The sequence below is a fragment of the Neovison vison genome, chromosome 9 (genome assembly GCF_020171115.1).
Source record: "Neovison vison isolate M4711 chromosome 9, ASM_NN_V1, whole genome shotgun sequence".
NCBI classification, from domain to species: Eukaryota; Metazoa; Chordata; class Mammalia; order Carnivora; family Mustelidae; genus Neogale; species Neogale vison.
Window position 1 is genome coordinate 50133515 of NC_058099.1, and position 22158 is coordinate 50155672.

The window sequence follows — 22158 nt, forward strand, 5'->3', positions numbered from 1 at the left end:
GTCCTAGCCAGTCATTAATTTTGACTTAATTCCTCCTCTCAAAAATGGAAATCATCTCAATCACAAGCTATTATTTCTGAATTATTCAGACTTTAATTCACTTATAATGAGATTAGTGTAAGCTTGAGGCACAGTTTATTGGTCTCTCATTAACACAAAACAAACCATCCAAACTTTTCCAATTCTTAAAATCCTGATATCTTAGTTTCAATTACTATAATTTGACAACCACAGAAGAGATAAATTACCATGGAAAATTAAAAGCTCTTTCCAGGCTTTAGCAATTTGTTGGTCCCATACTTTCCCATCCTCCCACTTACATCATTTAAGTCATTAAAAGAGGGAGGTATATTCAACTTATCTCTCACTAAAAACTGAAAAAAAAAAAAAAGAGTAAAGCATATCCATCCATTTTTACCTCAAAATTGTTCTCATTTTCTCCCTAAGCAAACAGATTCTTCTGGGGACATAACCAGACTCATCCTTGATGACAGTAAAGAGTATCAGGAAAATGTAGTAACTGTGTGTTTCAGACTCCAGGATTTCAAAATACTGCTCATGGAGTTTGCCTTTATTTTCCCAAAACCAAAGAGGGCTGCTCCAACAGGTTACAGTCAAAACAGGTTACAGTATATCTTGGAATACCTGCTGGCTCTCAAATATGGACTCGGGCAAAGAACTTGAAAATATAACTGTTCATCTGCTTATGCTCTCTTTTTAGTTATCTGGAAGGAAACCATGAGCTCTTCACAAGAGAACAGATATAAAACCATATCAGCAGTTCAAGCTGATGGAGGGACTCTGGGTCCTTTAGATTGTGGATCCTAAAATGAGCATAGATTAGACAAGATAAGCAGACTTACAGCTGGAACCAGGATTTTGTGTAGTACTGGAGCATAGTTTTCCTCTCTCACTTCAATTTGAGCATTGCAATTCAATTTGAGTGTCCCCAAGGAGCCAGTTAAAGCACTTCTACATTTCTGGGATTTTTTTTTTTTTTTTTTTTATAAAGACCTCAAGAGGAATAACAAATTCTGAGAACACTTAAGAGGACCAAGTACAGATGCACCATTGGTCTGTTTTTCATTTTCCACAGACACATTATCATAAGAAGTTCTTTCAGGAAACAACACTTGATAGCAATCAACTTGGTCATTAAGAAGGAGGTTACATGAACCTCTGGACACTGTGTATAAACCTATCCTCAGATGCTCACTGTCCTCATCCATGGGTCAAACTGGTGATAAATCCTAGGGTTTAGAAGAACTAGAGTCTGGACATCACAGATGGTTGGCAGTGATCATGCCTTGCATGGAGGAGAAGAAGGAGTCAGAGGATATTTAAGTGGTGGGTGTCCTAAGCCCCATGTTCTCTTCTTCCCTTTAGCTCTGTTTTACTCTTTTGTTTAAGAAAAGTAAGTCTTCAATGTTTTACATTTTATTCCATGTTTAAATCATTATTAATTCCAATTTAGAATGTCTTTCATGAGAATCAAAGTGAGCCTGGTTTATGAGGAAACTTTCTTGGTGTGGTGCTTGGTCCCAGAAAGAGGAGCAAGCCCCTTCTTGAAAAAGTATCTACCCAGAAACAGAATAGAATGGTAGTTATGAGGGACTGTGTGTGTGAAGGAATTGGGGAGATGTAGTTTAAGGGCACAAACTGGCAACTGGTAGACAAGTAAGTGGTGGAAATTTAATGCAAAGCCTGGTGATTATAGATAAAAACACTGTATCATGAACTTTAAAGTTTCTAGGAGAAATTGTTCCCACCACAGAAAAGAAATGAGAACTATGTGACATGTGAGAGATATTAACAAAAGTGGCAATCATATTGCAATATACAGATGCATCAAATCAACATGTCTTATGCCTTAAAATTTTTATGCTATATCTAATAAGGGGTTAATATCCAAAATATAGAACGAATCTATATAACTCAACAGAAAAAAGGGAAGGAAGGAAGGAAGGAAGGGAGAAAGAAGGAAAAAAAAACCCAATCTAACGAAAACATGGGCAGAGAACATGAATAGACATTTTTCCAAAGAAGACGTCCAGATGGCCAACAGATACACGAAAAGATGCTCAACATCACTCCTCATCAGAAAAATGCAAATCAAAATCACAATGAAATATCCCCTCACAACCGTCAGAATGACTAAAAAAGATAAGAAATAACAAGTATTGGTGAGGATGTGGAGAAAAAAGAACCCTTGTGCTCTGCTGGTGGGAATGTAAACTGGTGCAGCCACTGTAGAAAACAATAGGACATTTCCTCAAAAAATTAAAAATAGAAATACTGTATGATTCAATAATTCCACTATTGAGTATTTACTCAAAGAGAATGAAAACACTAATTTGAAAAGATATAGGCATCCCTATGTTTGCTGCAGCACTTTTTATAATAGCGAAGATAGGGAAGCATCCTAAGTATCCAATGACTGGTGAATGGGTGAAGAAGATGTGATATATATATGCAATGGAATATTATGCAGTCATAACAAAGGAGGAGGTCTTGTCATTTGGAACAACACAGATAGACCTAGAAGGTCCTATGTTAAGAAAAATTGTCAGCCTGAAAAGAGAGCAAAGACCGTATGATTTCACTCATATGTGGAATCTAAAAAACAAAACAAATGAATAAACAATCAAATAATAGAATCAGACCTATAAATATAGAGAATGAGGTGATGATTGCAAAAGCAAGGGGCCTAGAGGATGAGAAAAATGAGGGGGAAAACCACCAAACCAACACATTTTATTGTATACCTTGAACCTCTACAATGTTATATGTTAATTATACCTCAATAAAAACATAACTGCAGATAATCATGTTATCTGCATGACCAATATATAGTCATTACACACCATACCTCTGAATAATTGGAGACGTTCTAGTATGCATCCCCAGTGAGTGCTTTATTAACATTAATAGGTTTGAATTTTATTTATTTATTTATTTGAGAGAGAAAGAGAAGGAGCAAGACCAGGGGTTAGGGTTGGGGGGAAATAGAAGAGAGGAAGAGAGAGAATCTCAAGCCCTGACTCAGGGTTCTAACTCATGACCCTGAGATCATGACCTGAGCCAAAATCAAGAGCCAGATGTTTAACTTACTGAGCCACTGGGCACCACTAGATCTGAAATATTTTTAACACACATTTAATGAGTGCATGTTTACTCCAGACAGACTTTGAATCTCTCTCTACCCACCTCCAACAGCCATGAGCTCCCAGACCTATCTCAAGTAATAAGAAACTTGCTTACAAGATTCTTCATAACAAGTAATGTTTCGAGCACCTGGGTGGCTCAGTGGGTCAAGTGTCTGACTTTGGCTAAGACTGTAATCTGAGTCCTGGGATTGAGTCCCACATCAGGCTCCCTACTCAGCAGGGAGTCTGCTTCTCCCTCTCCCTCTTCTCCCCACCCCCATGCTTGTGCTTTCTCTCTCTCTCTCTCAAATAAATAAATATAATCTTAAAAAACAAACAAGTAATGCTTGATCGATGATACTTGCTAAAGAAAAACAGATCTTAAACATTAATAAATCTCTTTGACCTTCTTTGTGGCAAACTTCAGTGTTTTTCCTCCCTGAGGTTAAATCTCCTTCCTTCGACAAAGTCACCTAAATTCTAGAAATAATGCATCTGCAACACATACAACCCGCAACGAAAAAGTACCCTTGAAACAAGGGAAAGACAGGTCTTGTGTGCTGTAGGACTTTCAAATGTAAGCATAAAAAATATCTCTTCTTTTAGGCGTTTAGTTGAAAGGTCCTCACGTTCACACAGGATGCCCTGTTCATTTTGGACTGCCCCTTCTGTGTGTGATGTCTCACGTGGCTCAAACCGATTAGGGCTGAGGGAGAGATTTATTTTTTTTTCTGAGTAGATAGATACACAAGCCAAACTATTATGACAGCTTGATAAATGTAGCTTTTGAAAATGCTTTCTGTCGTAATAATACAACAAACAACAAGGAGGCAGGCTGCCAGGCATCATCCATCAGTAGGTGAGCTGGCTGGGAACAGACACAGCCCTAGAGTCGCACTAGCTCTTCTCCATCTGCCAGACGCTCTAACGTGGCCTCAGATGCCAAAAGAACGGTTGGCCTAAAAGCTGCATTTTCAAAGCAATCTTAAACAGAATTGGGGGGAGCAGAGGCCCAAATTTTAAAAATGGTGCCATAAATGGAGAACTCGACTTTAAAGTGTTCCTTTGGCATAGACAGCCTATTTTTGTAACCTTAGTTTTATAATTCACCACTTCTGCTCTATACTAATCTCTCATTATAAAAACATTCTGAATACTCTACCAGCTTGGAGACCTCAGTTCATGCATACAGAGGGGGTTAAAATTTCATGTCGAGAACTAATTCAATATGAACGGAGATGATGTAGGTTTGGAGAAAACATTCTGAGAAGACATTCCCTCTGCTTGTTTGATCTTTTCTTTACCATAGGAAACTAAGGAAATCTTCTCTAACCTTTATAGATTCTCTAGCAGCAGCTAAGAGGCTGCAGAGCTATTCAATTAAAATTTAGACTCACGTGAGGATATTGTAGGCTGGATTTTGGAGTTTGTCCCCTGAGTTTCAAATTGGTTTATTTGCTACTACTATGAGTGTTTGGTGTGTTCTTAATTATAACTACAAAAATCCCTGCCAAGGATTTTTTTTTCCCCCAAACAAGTATGATTTTACATATCTCTGCCTGTTCTTCAAAGACAGGCGTGTTACAACAAGGCATTGTGTTCTCACAAATATGGGTTGAGGTTCTGAAAATGAGGAGTATGCCCGTGCAATTAAAAAAGCCGAAAGCAAGAACAATGACAATGTAAACCACAATGATCATGCCCAACTTCTAATGATGCCAGAAACTGCTCCAAGCATACTGCTCAGAAAATCTAATGAGAAAACGTACAGTAAGCAGTCTAATGGGGAAAATGAGCCCTCGCGCAGGGTTTCTGGCAAACAAGCCTTTGTATAAGACTCTCAGATTCATAGTCTCTTAACACATTTATTGAGCCTCCAATCTGAACCAGTACTATGCAAGGCATTGGGGAAGATAGAAAAATGAGGACCTTTCTGACTCTATGTCATAATTTCATTGGAAAAAAATCCACACCAGCCCACGTAAAACATACAAGTGTCTACTTCATAATCAACAACTAGTGGGTATGGTCTGGCTACTACATGAAAAAGGAATTGGACAAAGGGACAAGCTGGTGAGAGAAAAGTACTTAAAAAGATAGTATTTTAAGTATGATGTCCCATATGGGCCCCATGTGTCCCAAGAGTGTGATGGAAGAAGAGGTAACTCCAGAAACAGCCCTACAGCAGGTTCCTGGCCCTAATATTCTATTCAATAAATGTGTCCAGCAACTGAAGTGGGCAGGTACCTGCTGTGTGCCAGGCAGACGATCTAAAGACAAGCACGATAAAACCTGTGCCCATACGCTGATCATGTAGCAGGGGACAATGCCATACACATAAGTCTAACACATGCCAGGTCATGGAAAGGAAACTCAAAGTGTTGGGAAAGTATAGCAAAGTGAGACCGAGGGACACAGCAGAGGATGCAACTTAAAATAACAGTAAGAGTTTTGCTAGCTGGGCATGGGCGCGGAGGGATATCGTAGGAGCAACCAATGTGGTTAGGTTTTGAAAAGACCAGGAGAGTCCTCTAGCTGTCCGGGGGTGTTTTCACTTTAAAAAAATAAAACATATTTTTTGTTTCTTTTATATGCTTTTCTCCCCCTGCCATCTATGTCTCTGAGCCCCAGTACTTAGCAGAGGGCCTGGTGTATAGTTAGCACTCCAGGAGCATTTTCTGAGTAAAGAAAAGAGGGAAGGAGGGAGGGAGAGAGGGAGGTCAGGAAGGAAGGAAGGGAAAGTGAGTCAAAGAAAGAGAGAAGCTGTAGAACAGAAGGAAATGCTATCAGGAGACCACGGAGAACTTTTGGTCTAATATTTGCTCTAAGTTTTGACCCTGGAAACCTGATTGGAATCTTTCTATAATAAAATGAAGATGAAAAATTTAAAATGAAACAAAATAGTTACCAGAGGAAGGAAGCTACGACTTTTTTTTTTTTAACAGATTCTGTTTATTTTCACCTATTTACTCAAAGTTCTATTTGTCACCATGATGCATTTGTTCCCTCTGAAAGATGGCGGGGTATGGGGTAGGGGGATTGCTGCCTTTGGCTCAAGATCCACTAGAAGGACATGTATTTTTTTATACATATACACATGCCATAAGGTTTGCAAATGATCTTACATTTGCTCAGTAGCCAAAAGAGGCAAAGAATGAGAATAAAAACAAATGTGTTTTAGCAACATCAAGTCCAACTTTTCCGTCTTCCCCATGAGGAAAATGTATATTATGAAACTCTAGGACTCTCACAACCTCACCCGACACAACCCTGGAGCTGGGAATTTATGAATTATTTTGGCTACAGACAAAAGCTCTTCAATCCGCTCATATCACCCAGATGTCTGTTGCAAGATGGGGGCCTGGAGAATAACAACGTTTTTCTTTAAAACCATTCATATTAAGAGCAGCCTTTGTTCCTCTTCCTATCTGGCAGCAAAATGGGTTTTGACTGCATATGCGGAGGAGAAAAGCTCTCTGTCTCAGGGTCACATATTCAATTTTAGAGTTGAAGGACACCTTAGACATTTGTTGGATATAAATATTTATTGAACACCTATTCTGTTCCAGGCACTGCCCCCTTAACATCATAGACGAGCAAACGAAATCCCAGAAAAATTGAAAAACCCTATCCAGTGTCACATAGCTAGAAAATAGTGGGGCCAATAGTAGTAGTTTAAAAAACTAAAGGGGACAGTCTACAGAAAAAGGTAAAAGGTTCTCACAGAGACAGTGAAACACACTATTAGGAGAGCCAGGTTCCCAAACAGGTGACTTTCTCCCACTAGGAAAAGATACCAGTCTCGACCAGTAAGACCTACCTGAAACCCCAGAGGTAGGGATTGGCTGTGCAGCTACTTAAGGTTGGCATATGTAGTTATGGGTTTCAGCTGATGATTGCACATGAATATGATGTTACTTAGTATTCTATATTTATTCTTTTTGCCTCCAGGTAAAGTATCCTTCCCCTAGTGTATGCAATTTGGATATCCCTGGTCATAATATCTGGTGTCCTTTTAATTTCTTTCAATCTCTCATTCTTTCTCTTTATTCTTCTCCGGCCTGACCCCTCCTTCTTGCCAACCCCCTCTCTCCCAGTGGCTGAAATTAAGCAAAACAGTTAAGGTTAAATAAACTCCTCTTTTCTATTGCACATATTGGGCCCAAACAGAGATGACAATTCGAGTACTATTAGGAAGCCTATTAAGGGTAATGATAGATGCTGAATTGAAGGTAGAAAGTTAAACTCCATTCTATGGATAGGAAATTTAATGAATTAAAGGGAGGTAGATCTCCGTGAATCTACATAAGATACCCAGTTACTGGGCATTAACTTAGTCATTCACTAACAACCTGGAGGCATAAAGAGTCATAAAACTGGAACGGAAAAAAAAACTTGAGAAATCACTTAGTCCATTGCCAATTTGGGCAAGGTTGACCTTGACTAATACTAGACAATTGTGTAAGTACTCAGAAAGGTTATTTTCTTGGCTTGCAGAAGTGTAGGGAAAATCACTACTTCTATGTCCTGATAAGCTGGTGCGCAGTACTTTCTTCCTATGTTATAGATTGGATCATTTCCTAGAAACTTGAGTGAGGAATCAAAACTTATACGAATTTCTTTATCAGAAAATCTCTTCTTTTCTTTATTGCCCCAATCTCTAAATTCCCAGAAGGCTGAATCATTTCACTATCATCCCCTTCAAAAGAGCAGCACTTTTGGGGCGCCTGGGTGGCTCAGTGGGTTAAAGCCTCTGCCTTCGACTCAGGTCGTGATCCCAGGATCCTGGGATCGCGCCCCGCATCGGACTCTCTGCTCGGCAGGGAGCCTGCTTCCTCCTCTCTCTCTGCCTACTTGTGATCTCTCTCTCTGTCAAATAAATAAATAAAATTAAAAAAAAAAAAGAGCAGCACTTTTAACATTGGATATACATTAAAATTATTTGGAGAGCTTCTTAAAAATTTATTAAGATTAGGGCTCACCTGTAGAGATTTGAGTTTAATTGGTTTTCAGTGGGGCCCAGTTTTTTTTGTGTGTGTGTGTTTAAAGATGTCTAGATGATTCTCAAGTACAGTTGGGATAAGACCATTGCTACATATGTATTACCTAATTGCAGAACTGGGTGAAATTCTCTTTTGAAAATATTTTGCAACTATAATCAGTAGAAACTCAAGTAGGAACTTAATAATTTGGTAAATCTTCCAAAGGAGATGCTTGACCATTTGGCCTTTTATCCTTAATTATAATTGCCTATCCATGGTACATGTTCAGTAAGTATTTATTAAGTGAATGAATGAAAATTGAGGAGATTCACTCTTAGAAGGTTATATGTTTTCAAGAATTTACCCATTTCTTCTAGGTTATCCAATTTGTTGGTATGTAATTGTTCATAACAGTCCCTTACAGTCCTTTTAATTTCTGAGTCATCCATTATAATGCCTTCTCTTTCATTTCTGATTTGTATCTTCTCTTTTTCCTTTAGCTAAAAGTTTATTGGTTTTGTTTATTTATCTCTTCAAAAAACAAAAAAAAAATTTTTTTTTCCTATGGTTTTTCTCAGTGCTATTTGATTCATTTCTGATCTCATCTTTATTATTTCTTTTTTTTTCCTGATAATTGTGGACTTGGTCTGTTTGTTTACTAGTTCAGACTAATAATTAATAAGAAGATTGAATCAATAATCAAATATCTCCCAACAAAGGAAACCAGAACCTAACGGTTTCACTGATGAATTTTACTAAACATTAAAAAGTAATAATATCAAATCTTCCTAAACTCTTCTAAAACATAGAAGAAGAGGGAACACTTCCAAACTAATCTTATGAGGCCAGTATTGTTCTTGTGCCAAAGCCAGACAAATACACTGAAATAAAGAAAACTATAGGCCAATATCCCTAATGAACATGGTAGCAAAAATCATCAATACAATTTTAGCCAATGGATTTCAATAGAGCATTACAAGGATGACCATGCAGGATTTATCTGTGGGATGCAAGGGTGGTATAATATATATGTATCAATCAAATTCATACACCACATTAATATAATGAAAGATAAAACCCACATGGTCACTTCAGCAGAAGCAGGAAAAAGAGTTGAAAAAATTCGGTATCTGTTCATAATAATAATAAAAAAAAAAAAAGCCTTTAAAAATGGGTGTAAAAGAACTTAGCTCAAAACATGGGGGCTTAAGTGGGTAGGAGAAGAATCCATGAAACAAGATGGGATAGGGAGGGAGACAAACCATAAGTGACTCTTAATCTCACGAAACAAACTGTAGGTTGCTGGGGGGAGGGGGGTTGGGAGAAAGGGGGTAGGGTTATGGACATTGGGGAGGATATGTGCTTTTGGGTAAATTGGAAGGGGAGGTGAACCATGAGAGACTATGGACTCTGAAAAACAATCTGAGGGGTCTGAAGTGGTGGGGGGGGTGGGAGGTTGGGGTACCAGGTGGTGGGTATTATAGAGGGCACGGCTTGCATGGAGCACTGGGTGTGGTGAAAAAATAATGAATACTGTTTTTCTGAAAATAAATAAATTGGAAAAAAAATATAAGGAAGAATAAATCATCTCAGTATGTATAAAAATAAGACATTCTCTATGAAATAATATCTGAAAAAAACTGCTTTTTAGGCAATGTTGATAAACCAAAAGTAAGATTATAAAACAAACATTGTAATTTTTAAAAAAAACAATGAAGGTCATATTTGAACAACCTACAGCTAACATCATAATCAATGGGGCTGAAAACTTTCCCTCTATGATCCAATATAAACAAGAATGCCCATTCTTACTACTTCTATTTAACAAAGTACAAAAGTCCTAGTTGAAGTAACTGAACATGAAATTAGAGGCATCTAAATGGAAAAGAAGAAACAAAATGATCTTTGCAGATGGCATGATCATATACATAGAAAAATTTAAAGATTCCAACAACAAAAAACTATTATAACTAATAAACAAAGTCAATAAAGTTTCAGGATATAAAATCAACATAGAAATTAGTGGCATTTCTGCACATTAATAACAAATGACCTGAGGAGGAAATTAGGACAATCCCATTTACAACTGCAACAAAAAGAATAAAATGCTTAGGAATAACTTAACCAGTTAGGTGAAAGACATACCCTGTGAACTAAAAAACAATTGTGAAAGAAATTAAAGACATAGATAAATGGAAAGATAACCCATGCTCACAGACTGGAAGAATGTCCATATTGTTAAAAATGCCCTTAATACCCAAAGTGATTTATGCATTCAATACACTCCCTCTCAAAATTCCAATGACATTCTTCACAGAAATAGAGAAACAAACCTAAAATTGAGGTGGAATGTCAAAAGACCCCAAATAGCCAAAGAAATACTGAGAAAGAAGAACAAAGCCAGAGGCATCACATGTTCTGATTTCAAACTATATTGAAAAGCTATAGTACTCAAAGCAGTATGCAAGGCATTAAAAAACAGACATTTGGACCAAAGGAGCAAAACAAAGACTCTTAGGCATGCTCACACATATTTGGTCAACCAATCTTTGACAAGGGTGCCAAGAACTCACAATGGGGGAAAAGACAGTCTCTTCAATAAATGATGTTAGGAAAACTGTATATCCATATGCACAAGAATGAAATTGGACACTTATTCCCACGGTGAATGCAAAAATCAACTCAAAATGGATGAAAGACTTAAATATGTAAGAACTGGAGCTGTAAAATTGCTAGAAGAAAATAGGGAAAAACTTCTTGACATTGGTGTTAGCAATAATTTTTGTCATGACACCAAAACCACATGCAGCAAAACCAAAAATAGATAAGTGGGACTAGGTGAAACTAAAAAGCTTCTGTACAGCAAAGGACACAATCAACAAATAGGCAATCTACATAATGGAAGAAAATATTTGTAAACTGTGTATCTGATAAAGAGTTATTATCCAAAATATATGAGAAACTCCTAAATTGAGGAAGACACAAAGAAATGGTAAAATGTTCCATGCTCCTGGATTGGAAGAATAAATACTGTGAAAATGTCTATGCTACCTAAAGCAATCTACACATTTAATGCAATTCCTATCAAAGTACCATCCATCTTTTTCAAAGAAATGGAACAAATAATTTTAAAATTTATATGGAACCAGAAAAGACCTCGAATAGCCAAAGGGATATTGAAAAACAAAGCCAAAGTTGATGGCATCACAATTCCGGACTTCAAGCTTTATTACAAAGCTGTCATCATCAAGACAGCATGGTACTGGCACAAAAACAGACACATAGACCAATGGAACAGAATAGAGAGCCCAGAAATAGACCCTCAACTCTATGGTCAACTAATCTTCGACAAAGCAGGAAAGAATGTCCAATGGAAAAAAGACAGCCTCTTCAATAAATGGTGTTGGGAAAATTGGACAGCCACGTGCAGAAAAATGAAATTGGACCATTTCCTTACACCACACACAAAAATAGATTCAAAATGGATTAAGGACCTCAATGTGAGAAAGGAATCCATCAAAATCCTTGAGGAGAACACAGGCAGCAACCTCTTCGACCTCAGCCGCAGCAACATCTTCCTAGGAACATCGCCAAAGGCAAGGGAAGCAAAGGCAAAAATGAACTTTTGGGATTTCATCAAAAGCTTTTGCACAGCAAAGGAAACGGTTAACAAAACCAAAAGACAACTGACAGAATGGGAGAAGATATTTGCAAACGACATACCAGATAAAGGACTAGTGTCCAAAATCTATAAAGAACTTAACAAACTCAACACCCAAAGAACAAATAATCCAATCAAGAAATGGGCAGAGGACATGAACAGACGTTTCTGCAAAGAAGACATCCAGATGGCCAACAGACACATGAAAAAGTGCTCCATATCACTCGGCATCAGGGAAATACAAATCAAAACCACAATGAGCTATCACCTCACACCAGTCAGAATGGCTAAAATCAACAAGTCAGGCAATGACAGATGCTGGCGAGGATGCGGAGAAAGGGGAACCCTCCTACACTGTTGGTGGGAATGCAAGCTGGTGCAACCACTCTGGAAAACAGCATGGAGGTTCCTCAAAATGTTGAAAATAGAACTGCCCTATGACCCAGCAATTGCACTACTGGGAATTTACCCTAAAGATACAAACGTACTGATCCAAAGGGGCACGTACACCCGAATGTTTATAGCAGCAATGTCCACAATAGCCAAACTATGGAAAGAACCTAGATGTCTATCAACAGATGAATGGATCAAGAAGATGTGGTATATATACACAATGGAATACTATGCAGCCATCAAAAGAAACGAAATCTTGCCATTTGCGACAACATGGATGGAACTAGAGCGTATCATGCTTAGCGAAATAAGTCAAGTGGAGAAAGACAACTATCATATGATCTCCCTGATATGAGGAAGTGGTGATGCAACATGGGGGCTTAAGTGGGTAGGAGAAGAATCCATGAAACAAGATGGGATAGGGAGGGAGACAAACCATAAGTGACTCTTAATCTCACGAAACAAACTGTGGGTTGCTGGGGGGAGGGGGGTTGGGAGAAAGGGAGTAGGGTTATGGACATTGGGGAAGGTATGTGCTTTTGGGTAAATTGGAAGGGGAGGTGAACCATGAGAGACTATGGACTCTGAAAAACAATCTGAGGGGTTTGAAGTGGCGGGGGGTGGGAGGTTGGGGTACCAGGTGGTGGGTATTATAGAGGGCACAGCTTGCATGGAGCACTGGGTGTGGTGAAAAAATAATGAATACTGTTTTTCTGAAAATAAATAAATTGGAAAAAATAATAATAAAAAAAAAAGAAAGAAAGCACCTAAAAAAAAATTTTTTTTTAAAAAAAAGAGAAACTCCTACAATCAATTGTAAAAAATCAAATAATCCAACTAAAAAATGGGTGAAGAACCTAAATAGATATTTCTCAAAGGAAAATATACAAATAGCCATCAGGCACATGAAAAGATGCTCAAAATCATTAATTATCAGGGAAATGCAAATCAAAACAACAATGAGGTATCAGCTCATACCCATAGAATGACTATTATCAAAAAGACAAAAGTAACAAGTGTTTGTGAGATGTAAAGAAAAGGGAACCTTTCTATGCTGTTGGTAGGAAACATTTTGGTAAATTGGTAAAACTATTATGGAAGATTATGGAAGTTCCTCAAAAAATTAAAAATACAACTACTATATGATCCAACAATTGCACTTCCAAATACATATATCCAAAGGAAATGAAATCTAGGTCTTGAAAAGATATCTACACCCATTTTCACTATAGGATTATTCATAATAGCCAAGACATAGGAACAATCTAAATGTTCATTGACAGAGAAATGGGTGAAGAGAATGTGGTATATACATACAATGGAATATTCTTTAGTCTTAACAAAGAAGGAAGTCATACCATTTGTAACAACATGGAAGAATCTGGAGGATATTCTCCTAAGTGAAATAAGCCAGACACAGAAAAGACAAGCACTGCATGACTCACTTACAAGTGGAATCTGAAATAGTGAAACTCATAAAAACAGACAGTAAGTATAATTTTACCAGGAACAGAGGAGAGGGAGAAATGAGGAGATGCTGGTCAAAGGGTATAAAGTTCCTGTTATGCAAGATGAATGAGTTTGGGAAATTTCATGTATAGGATGGCGGTAACAGTTAAAAATACCATATTATTTACTTGAAAGTTGAGAGAGGATACCTTTTAAATCTTCTCAACATATACATACAGTAACTATGTAGGTGTAATGCATAAATTATTTAGCTTCATTGTAGTGATCTTTTCACAATGTATGAATATACTGAAACATTAAGTTGTACTCCTTATATATATGTTCTTTTTACATGTCAAAGATATCTCAATAAAGTAGTTTTTAAGAAAAAGGAAATTGAGAAGAAATAAAGACTTCAAATGGGCTACTGATCTAGCCAAATAAGGAATTTTTTTAAATAAACAGAAAAAAGACAACCAAGAGTTACAAATTCCCAATATGGCTAGTAGGGGCTATGAACACCAAACAGATTTCTAACCATTTTTAATTTTAACAAACAAGTTTATGGGATAAAATAGGCCATAAATTGGTTCTAAACATTCAGTATTCTTTTCCTGAAAGGAGATCAGACCTTGGCGGCTGGGGGTGGGGTGGGGGGGAGAACAACCCTCTAAGATATATGATCTGGACCATTAAAGAACTATTAGAAGTACTGGTTATATATTTAGATTAGGCTTTAACCCTGAAAGTAAAAGGAAGGCCAGAAACCCTTAAACATCCTAAAATGTGAAATCTTCCCTAACACAGTGAAAAGAACATCTCACATAAATGAGAAGTCAGACCCATTCTGAACTTGCATATCTTTCTTTTAAACAAATCTCAAGTATTTCCAATGAAAACACGGCTGATAACATAGAACACTAGATGAAGAATAACAGATAAATCTTGCTTTAGGGCTCATTTTAGCTGAAGGTTCTAAAACCTCTTAAAACAAGTCCTGTGAATCTTAATTGGATATTATGCTAGAGATGAGATGACTTTAAAAGAAAAAAATATTTGTTTAAGAAGCCAAATCTTAATGTTAAAATTTTTCTTTTGTTATTTATTATTATATGGTGTAGAAATTACTTGCTAACTAAAGCTTATATTACTGTAAGTATCAATATTTTTATGGGAGAAAAATTATGTTTGCAATTAAAAAAATCAGAGGAGTTAGCTTACTTTCCCTTAGTACAATTATTATGAAATGACAAGTTTGAATGATCTTCCCCATTAGTGTGAGATAAGACTCCTTGAGGATGTTTATTTTAATTTTTCTGTATTTATATTGACAACATTCTGGCACCACATCCCTTCGAAATAATATCATAATCTTCTTTTTTTAGGCACTTCCACAGCGTGATGATTTTATTTCTTATTCATCTAGTGAGTTTATTCAGCTCCAAAAATTCTATTCAACTTAAAAATTCAGTACAAAATTTATTAACTTGAAAAAAATGCTTTCATTTTTTATAAGCAAGCCATTTTTTTTGCTGTTTGGGTATCTATAAATCTGATGAGACCTTCATTTAATCAGTTGGGATTTAACGAAATATTCTACTCTTAGTGTATTAATCTATTAATCTATACTATATATTAGTCTGGAGATTAATTTGGCATTTCAGAAAGCAAAAAATGTTGTAAAAGACCTTTAAGTCTTCTTCGGGCACCAATATAAAGGTTGACACAGCACTTGAGAGCATCCAGCTATCTGACTCATTGCCATTTCAAATGAACTGCCGTTTACCCCTTGACCTTGGTCTTGGCACAGACCTAATACAGTGGTACATATGATGTTACGCACAGTATTCTTAAGTGCCTTATGCATCTGGAACTCCTTATGGGAAAAGTTAAATTAACTGGCCGAAGACAAAGTTAGAGCTCTCAGAGACAGATCCTTAGTATCAAATTTAAAACTATATGCTTAAGTAATTTGGGCTGAAGAAGGATAATTTCCACTAAACAAGACACAATACTAGATCAGTCAGAAAAATGCATATGTTAAAAATATTATTTTGGAGTAATGAAATAATAATAAAAATATTATTTTGGAGAAAATGAAGAATCTGAGAGAAGCAAGAGCTTCTCATGGTAGCTGGTACACTTTTAATTCACTTAAAATAATTATCATAAAGTACAAGTAGGTACAGTTTGTTTTCTAATTAAAAAAAACAAAAAACAAAAGCAGACATTATGATGCAAAAACGAAAGAAGACATAGTGAGGCAAGATTAGCAATAGTCCTGTATCAACTGGCTGTTGTATACAAGTGACGAATCACTAAATTCTATTCCTGAAACCAATATTACACTACATGTCAACTACCTAGAATTTAAATAAAAATTTGGAGAGAAAAAAATAGTGGCAATTCCATCAGAAAGGATGAATACCCAACTTTTGTAGCAACATGGATGGGATTGGAAGAGATTATGCTGAGTGAAATAAGTCAAGCAGAGAGAGTCAATTATTGTATGGTTTCACTTATTTGTGGAACATAACAAATAGCACGGAGGACAAGGGGAGTTAGAGAGGAGAAGGGAGGTGGGGGAAATTGGAAGAAGAGGTGAATCATGAGAGACTATGGACTCTGAAAAACAATCTGAGGGGTCTGAAGCAGCGAGGGGTGGGAGGATGGGGGAACCAGGTGGTGGGTATTAGAGAGGGCACGGATTGCATGGAGCACTGGGTGTGCTGGAAAAACAATGAATACTGTTATGCTGAAAATAAATAAATTAATTAATTAATTTAAAAAATAGTGGCATTATCAGAGCTACTCAATGAAATTTAACATAATCTTATAGAAATTAGTAAAGGCTGTAGAAAAAAGGTTTATATGGTGCCTTCCTTTATTGCTCAATCAGGGTTGCAAGTAAGGGCAATTATCAACACTCCAATATCAGAAATTGGGAAAAATAAGCACTGCTTACTTTCCATGAGCCTTTGTTGGGGTAGAAGTCAAAGAAAAGATTCTGCTCAGTATTTCGCTAGGTCTGGGCTTTTTCTCCAGCATCAAGCACTGCCAGTGAGAATGAAGGATTTTATATTTAATACTTGTCCATATTGTCACTCTACTTTCCCTCCACTGATTTTTATATTCCTGGACCCTTCACAAGATCACTCAGAGAAGAATTCTCAAACTCAGAAAGTTAAGCAACCCTCTTCACAAGCTCCCAGTCATCACAGAACATAATTAACTCCAGAAGTTGAGTAGTTGTCCTTTATTCCATAGAAGCTGAGTACTTTAACTGCTTTTACAGTTCTATCATATTTGGAATAGAATAATTATTAGTTGATAGACTTAAAATATCAGAGCTAAATATCAGAGCTAAAAGTGACCTGTGAGCACATATCACCATGCCTGGAAAACTGGTCAAGCAAATTAATTCAGCAAGTGGATATGATTTATTTAGGTTGAATTTGAATGCTTACCAGTAGACTACAATACATATTCTGCTGGGCCTTGAAGGACATGTACATTGATAACCTCTGATCTCTCTCAAGAGTATAAGGGGATCAAATGAAATTTGGATGTCTAAATGTGGAGTGGAAAGGAGAGAAAATCCATTAAGTTGATTAGCTATTCAAAATGAATAAAAAGGCCACAGAGGACCATCCAGGGGCTGGTGGTGTGCCCCTCCCCCCAAAGTTTAACTTCCTGTAAGTTTACTTACTGTATTAGATTACTTACTGTATTTTTCTTTCCTTTTTTTTTTTTTGTTCCTTATCGATCATGAATTTACTTTTGTATCTAAGAAATCTGTGCCCAACTTAAGGTCACAACATATTCTGCCTCTTTTTCTACTGCAAGGTTTTGCATTTAGAGATATTACATAATTCCAGTAAATCCTTACATAAGGTATGAGGCTTGTGTCTTTTTAAGGACTATAAATCTTGTTTTTAATTAACATATAATGTATTACTAGTTTTAGGGGTACAGGTCTGTGAATCACCAGTCTTACACAATTCATAGCACTCACCATAGCACATACCATCCCTAATGTCTATCACCCAGCCACCCGATGTATTTTTTTTCTCAATAGTTTCATGTCAGATAGGAACATACAGCCTATATGTTTATATTTTTAGAATTGACATTTTACTTTTCCAATTCATTGTGAGCAGATGACAGCTGATATCCTTTATAGTATCTTAATAAAATGCTAACATTTGGAGTCTTAGTTCCTATATGATTTTTATAAGAGTAGTTGTGAATTTCACATAACATCAATACTCGATGCTTTGTCAAATGATAGAGTTCTATCTGTGATTGTAATTTATCCCTTAAGTTGCTTGTCCATCTCTCACTCAGTACAAGAGTCTCACACCGTAGCACTGGCATCAGTGAACCAGTATGAAAGCTCCCATATACTCCTTCCCAGCCTTTGTGAGACACATGCTTTGGCTCACTCCTGTAGGCATGGTAATCTGAGAAAACTGCATAAAAGGAACACTTCAAATTTGCACATTTTGGCTTTACTGATGGATGTGTTATCAGTTATAGCTCATGGTGCTCTCACCGTGTAGCATCATGCCACACAGATGGAGGAAGCTTTAAGATTAAGATAAGAGGTGAATCATAAAAATGAAGGTCTGTTTTTCCTAATCAGTGCAGGGATCTGGTTTGATAAGAAACTGGCCTCCGAAGATGACAAACAAATATGTTAGTGAAGGCAATCCAACAGCTCCATCTTCAGACTAGACCCAAACCTGGGCGTGGCTAAATACCAGAACTGATCTGGCTTCTAGCAGGATATACCCTTTGGCTGGGTTTCCCAGGGTACATCATTTCCACCTGGATCTGCCTGGAACCAAAATGGCCTCCAGTTATAGTGCATTTAGTGAAGGAACACCTACCTCTCAGACCACGTGCAAGCCTGGGGAACAGAGAAAGGAATAAGACTTGGATTTTGACTCCAAGAAAGATTTACTCATTAGAGTAAGTTGACATTTTTTTGAACCTACGTCTTACTACTTTCTGCTATTTATGAAAAGTCTACAAGAATCAGCGAATATATGTGTTTTTCGTTCTTCTGTTTCATGTTTTATAATATATAGTTATTTCCATCAAAACTTTTAACTTGTCACATGTAACCCTTTTCAGTGCCAATAAAAATCTTTCATTAAAAAATATTACTATCTTACTTTGGATTTTATAGTTTGGAGAAAAATCTAGTCATAGACCACACAGCTCAAGATACAGTTCTGCATTATTATTCCAAGTAGACTTTCATTCTAAAGTCTCTAGGCCTTTACTTTCAGCTTAGAACCCATTAGCCACTCTCTACCTTCCCCACTGCCCTCACGCCCATGCCCAATTCCCACAGCAGTTTCTGTTCACCCAAATCTCTTTATGTGCAAACTTCATCATTCATTGAATTGAATAACCTTAGGGAACTTCCAGCCATTGCGACATCAAAAACACCAAACCAACATATGCCTCATTTGTGAAGTGCTTGATGGCACTGGAATCCATCAGAAACTGAATGTGTTGTCAATGTTAATATTATTGCTAGTCTTGCCACTGTAATTAAGCTGATTTAACAAGTCCAAGATATTATGGAGCTTAACATACAAGGTCTATTTCCAACCATAAATTCTCCTTCCAGTTTTAACATGAAAACAGACAAAATTTGCTTGGTAAATGAGAGAATATTACTTGTCACCTCAAATATATAAGTACCCTAGTTATAGATACACAGATTTAATTTTTGGTACCTTCCTTTCATGTGGATTTGTGCAGCACCAAAAGTTCTGGATACACCCAATCACAAAAGTATGCATTGAACCTGCTATCGCTGGACCTTAGAAACTCCCCACACTCTGGGGTGTAGGACTTACTTGCTGCTGAGGCAGCGTCTCAGTGAGTAGGAGGCTCCTCCACCGCAGGTGCGTGAGCACTCACTCCATGGGCCCCAAGCATCCCACAAACCATCTCGGTCCTCCTCAGAGCGTGCCGTCCTGGAGCTCTGTGAGAAAAAAAAAGGGGAGGTCAGTATCATGTCCCCACTGAACCCTAAAACATGCATCCTGAAGGGAGGGTGTTCTTTAAGTAGGTCTATGGTAGCCTTGCTGGAGATGAAAACATGAATCAGATTCTTTCTGATTTAATAATGTGTTTATGTTTGGGGAGGGGCATATTTGAGTTTAGGGACCCTGGGCCATGACTGAAAGGGACAAGAGACTGGGCAATGGAGCAAAGAGAAAAGGGGCAAGAAATAGGAATCTGGGGGAGAGGAAGATAAACTGCACAAAAATAAATTTTGCACTGATCATGAATTTGGGGCACCTGGGTGGCTCGGTTGGTTAAGCATCTGCCTTTGGCTCAGGTCCTGATCCCAGGATCCTAGCATCAAGGCCCACATTGGGCTCCCTGCTCAGTGGGGAGTCTGCTTTTCCCTCTCCCTCTCCCTCTGTCCCTCCCCCTGCTTGTGCACTCTCTCTCTCTCTCTAAAATAAATCAAATCTTTGAAAAAAGAAAAAAAAAAAGGAGTCACAATTTTGTCCTGGGCTCAGAAGTCTTCTGCTCTACTACCTCTCTCTGAAAACAGAGAAGCTGTTGTCAGAGATGTTTCTGCTCTAAGAAACTTGAAATGTGCTTATCAGTATGACCTTCCAAAATTTAACATTTCATAAAATTGACTTTTTTTTCTTTAAAATGTTTAAAGGAACATCATTTCCAGATTTCAGACTTGTTAATTAGAATAACTCCATGAAGTAACCTCAGTAATGAAGGATGGCCTCTTGACAGACATATCTGCTTGATACTGACAGGCTTCTAGTGAAATCTGCACTGGTCTCCATGTTGAACCTTACTTTTCTTACTTTTTTAATAGAATAGGCTCTGGAGTTAGAAACTGCCTGGGTTGGGTATGGATTCTGTTTTACTATGTGTCCTTGAACAATCAAACTGACACCTACCTATGCTATAATTTCCCTTTCCATAAAATGGGCATAATATTATAACCATACCTCTATGTGCACATACACACAGACATATTATATAAGAAGATTACTTAAATGCACCTAGCCTAGGACTAGTTTCAGAGTAAACACTAATAAATATTGCCCATTATTATAAATTGAGAATGTCAAATAGGTACGTACATAGCTGTATAAGTCAGCGTAAGCTGTCATCACAGAATACCAGACTGGGTGGCTTAAACATTAAAAACGTGTTTTCTCATAGTTGTGGAAGCTGAAAGTCAGAGAACAGGGTGATGGCATGGGTGCCTCCTGGTGAGAACCTTCCCCTTGGGTTGCAGAAGGCAACCTTCTCACTGTGCACTCACATGGCCTCTGCTTTGTATGAGAGAGAGAAAGAGGAGAAAGAGCTTGCTCTGTGGTGTCCATTAAGGACACTAATCCCATTCCCACTTTCATGGCCTCATCTAAACTCATTACCTCCCGAAGGCCTCATCTCCATATACCACCCCATGGGGCCTTAGGACTTCAAGATATGAATCATGGTCGGGGCCATGACTCAATCCATAGCAATGGTTCTACAAATAGCTAATGTAAACCGGGGCCAAATTATTCCGTCGAGTAAATTAAAGATGATATCCACACATTAAAGACGGTATCTTCTCCTATCAATCAAGAACATATTTATGGAAAACAGAACAATTTCAAAACTATTTAAATTTGGGGAAAAACAAACCGTAAGGAAAATAAACATGTTAGACAAAATGACCATTTCATCTTCAGGTTTCCCTCTGAAGAGAGCGCACAGGTGGCGTGCAATACTGTGGAAGGATGGGACATGGCAGTAACAGGAGGCTCACCTCTTATGAAGCACTGGGGGAACCTGAGATAATGTAAGTAAGGTGACTGGCACATAGTAGGTCTGCAAGTGGGAACTCCTCTTGTTATTGATGTTATGGTTAGTTTTACTTTTTTAATCTTCTCATGGCCTACCTAGTCTAGTCAAGGTATTATCATCCAAAAAGGAAGGACTCCTGAAAAAGAAAAGAACATTTTCTAGCCTCTCAGGAAATGGTTTATTTTGCAGTAATGGGCTTCTGTATAGATCAGAGCTGTGGGGCTCTGTTGTCAAACTGACGACTCCTTGGAGCTTTTAAAACCTGGATGAGTGACGTCAGAAACCTCACCTCAGAGTGTTGGATCAAGGCTTATCTAACTAATGCGAGCTTTATTTAGATTCATAAATCATTGGATCAAGGCTTATCTAACTAATGCGAGCTTTATTTAGATTCATAAATCATTTGTAAAGGGCTAGCCTAGGCTAGCATATTGGTTAGGAGCATGGACTGAAGGACCTACTCAGCCTGGAGCAGAATCCTGTCTCCAGAGTTTCTCCGCTGTGATCTCTTAACACTTCTGTTTCTGATCAGAAAATAAGGATCATAAAGACTAGGATTGTCAGAATTAAAACAAGTTAACATATAAAAAAAGAATCACATAATGGGGCACCTGGGTGTCTCAGTGGGTTAAAGCCTCTGCCTTCGGCTCAGGTCATGATCCCAGGGCCC

General features: G+C 37.6%; 1 protein-coding gene across 1 annotated transcript in view; it reads right to left on the reverse strand.

Annotated features, from left to right (window-relative positions):
• Nucleotides 1-22158, reverse strand: part of ADAMTSL1 (ADAMTS like 1) — a 390585-nt gene that overhangs the window by 338488 nt on the left and 29939 nt on the right. Inside the window, exon 3 of the mRNA XM_044265608.1 lies at nucleotides 19508-19635. Within this exon, the coding sequence (XP_044121543.1) occupies nucleotides 19508-19635 (128 nt within the window). The remainder of the gene's footprint in view (nucleotides 1-19507; nucleotides 19636-22158) is intronic.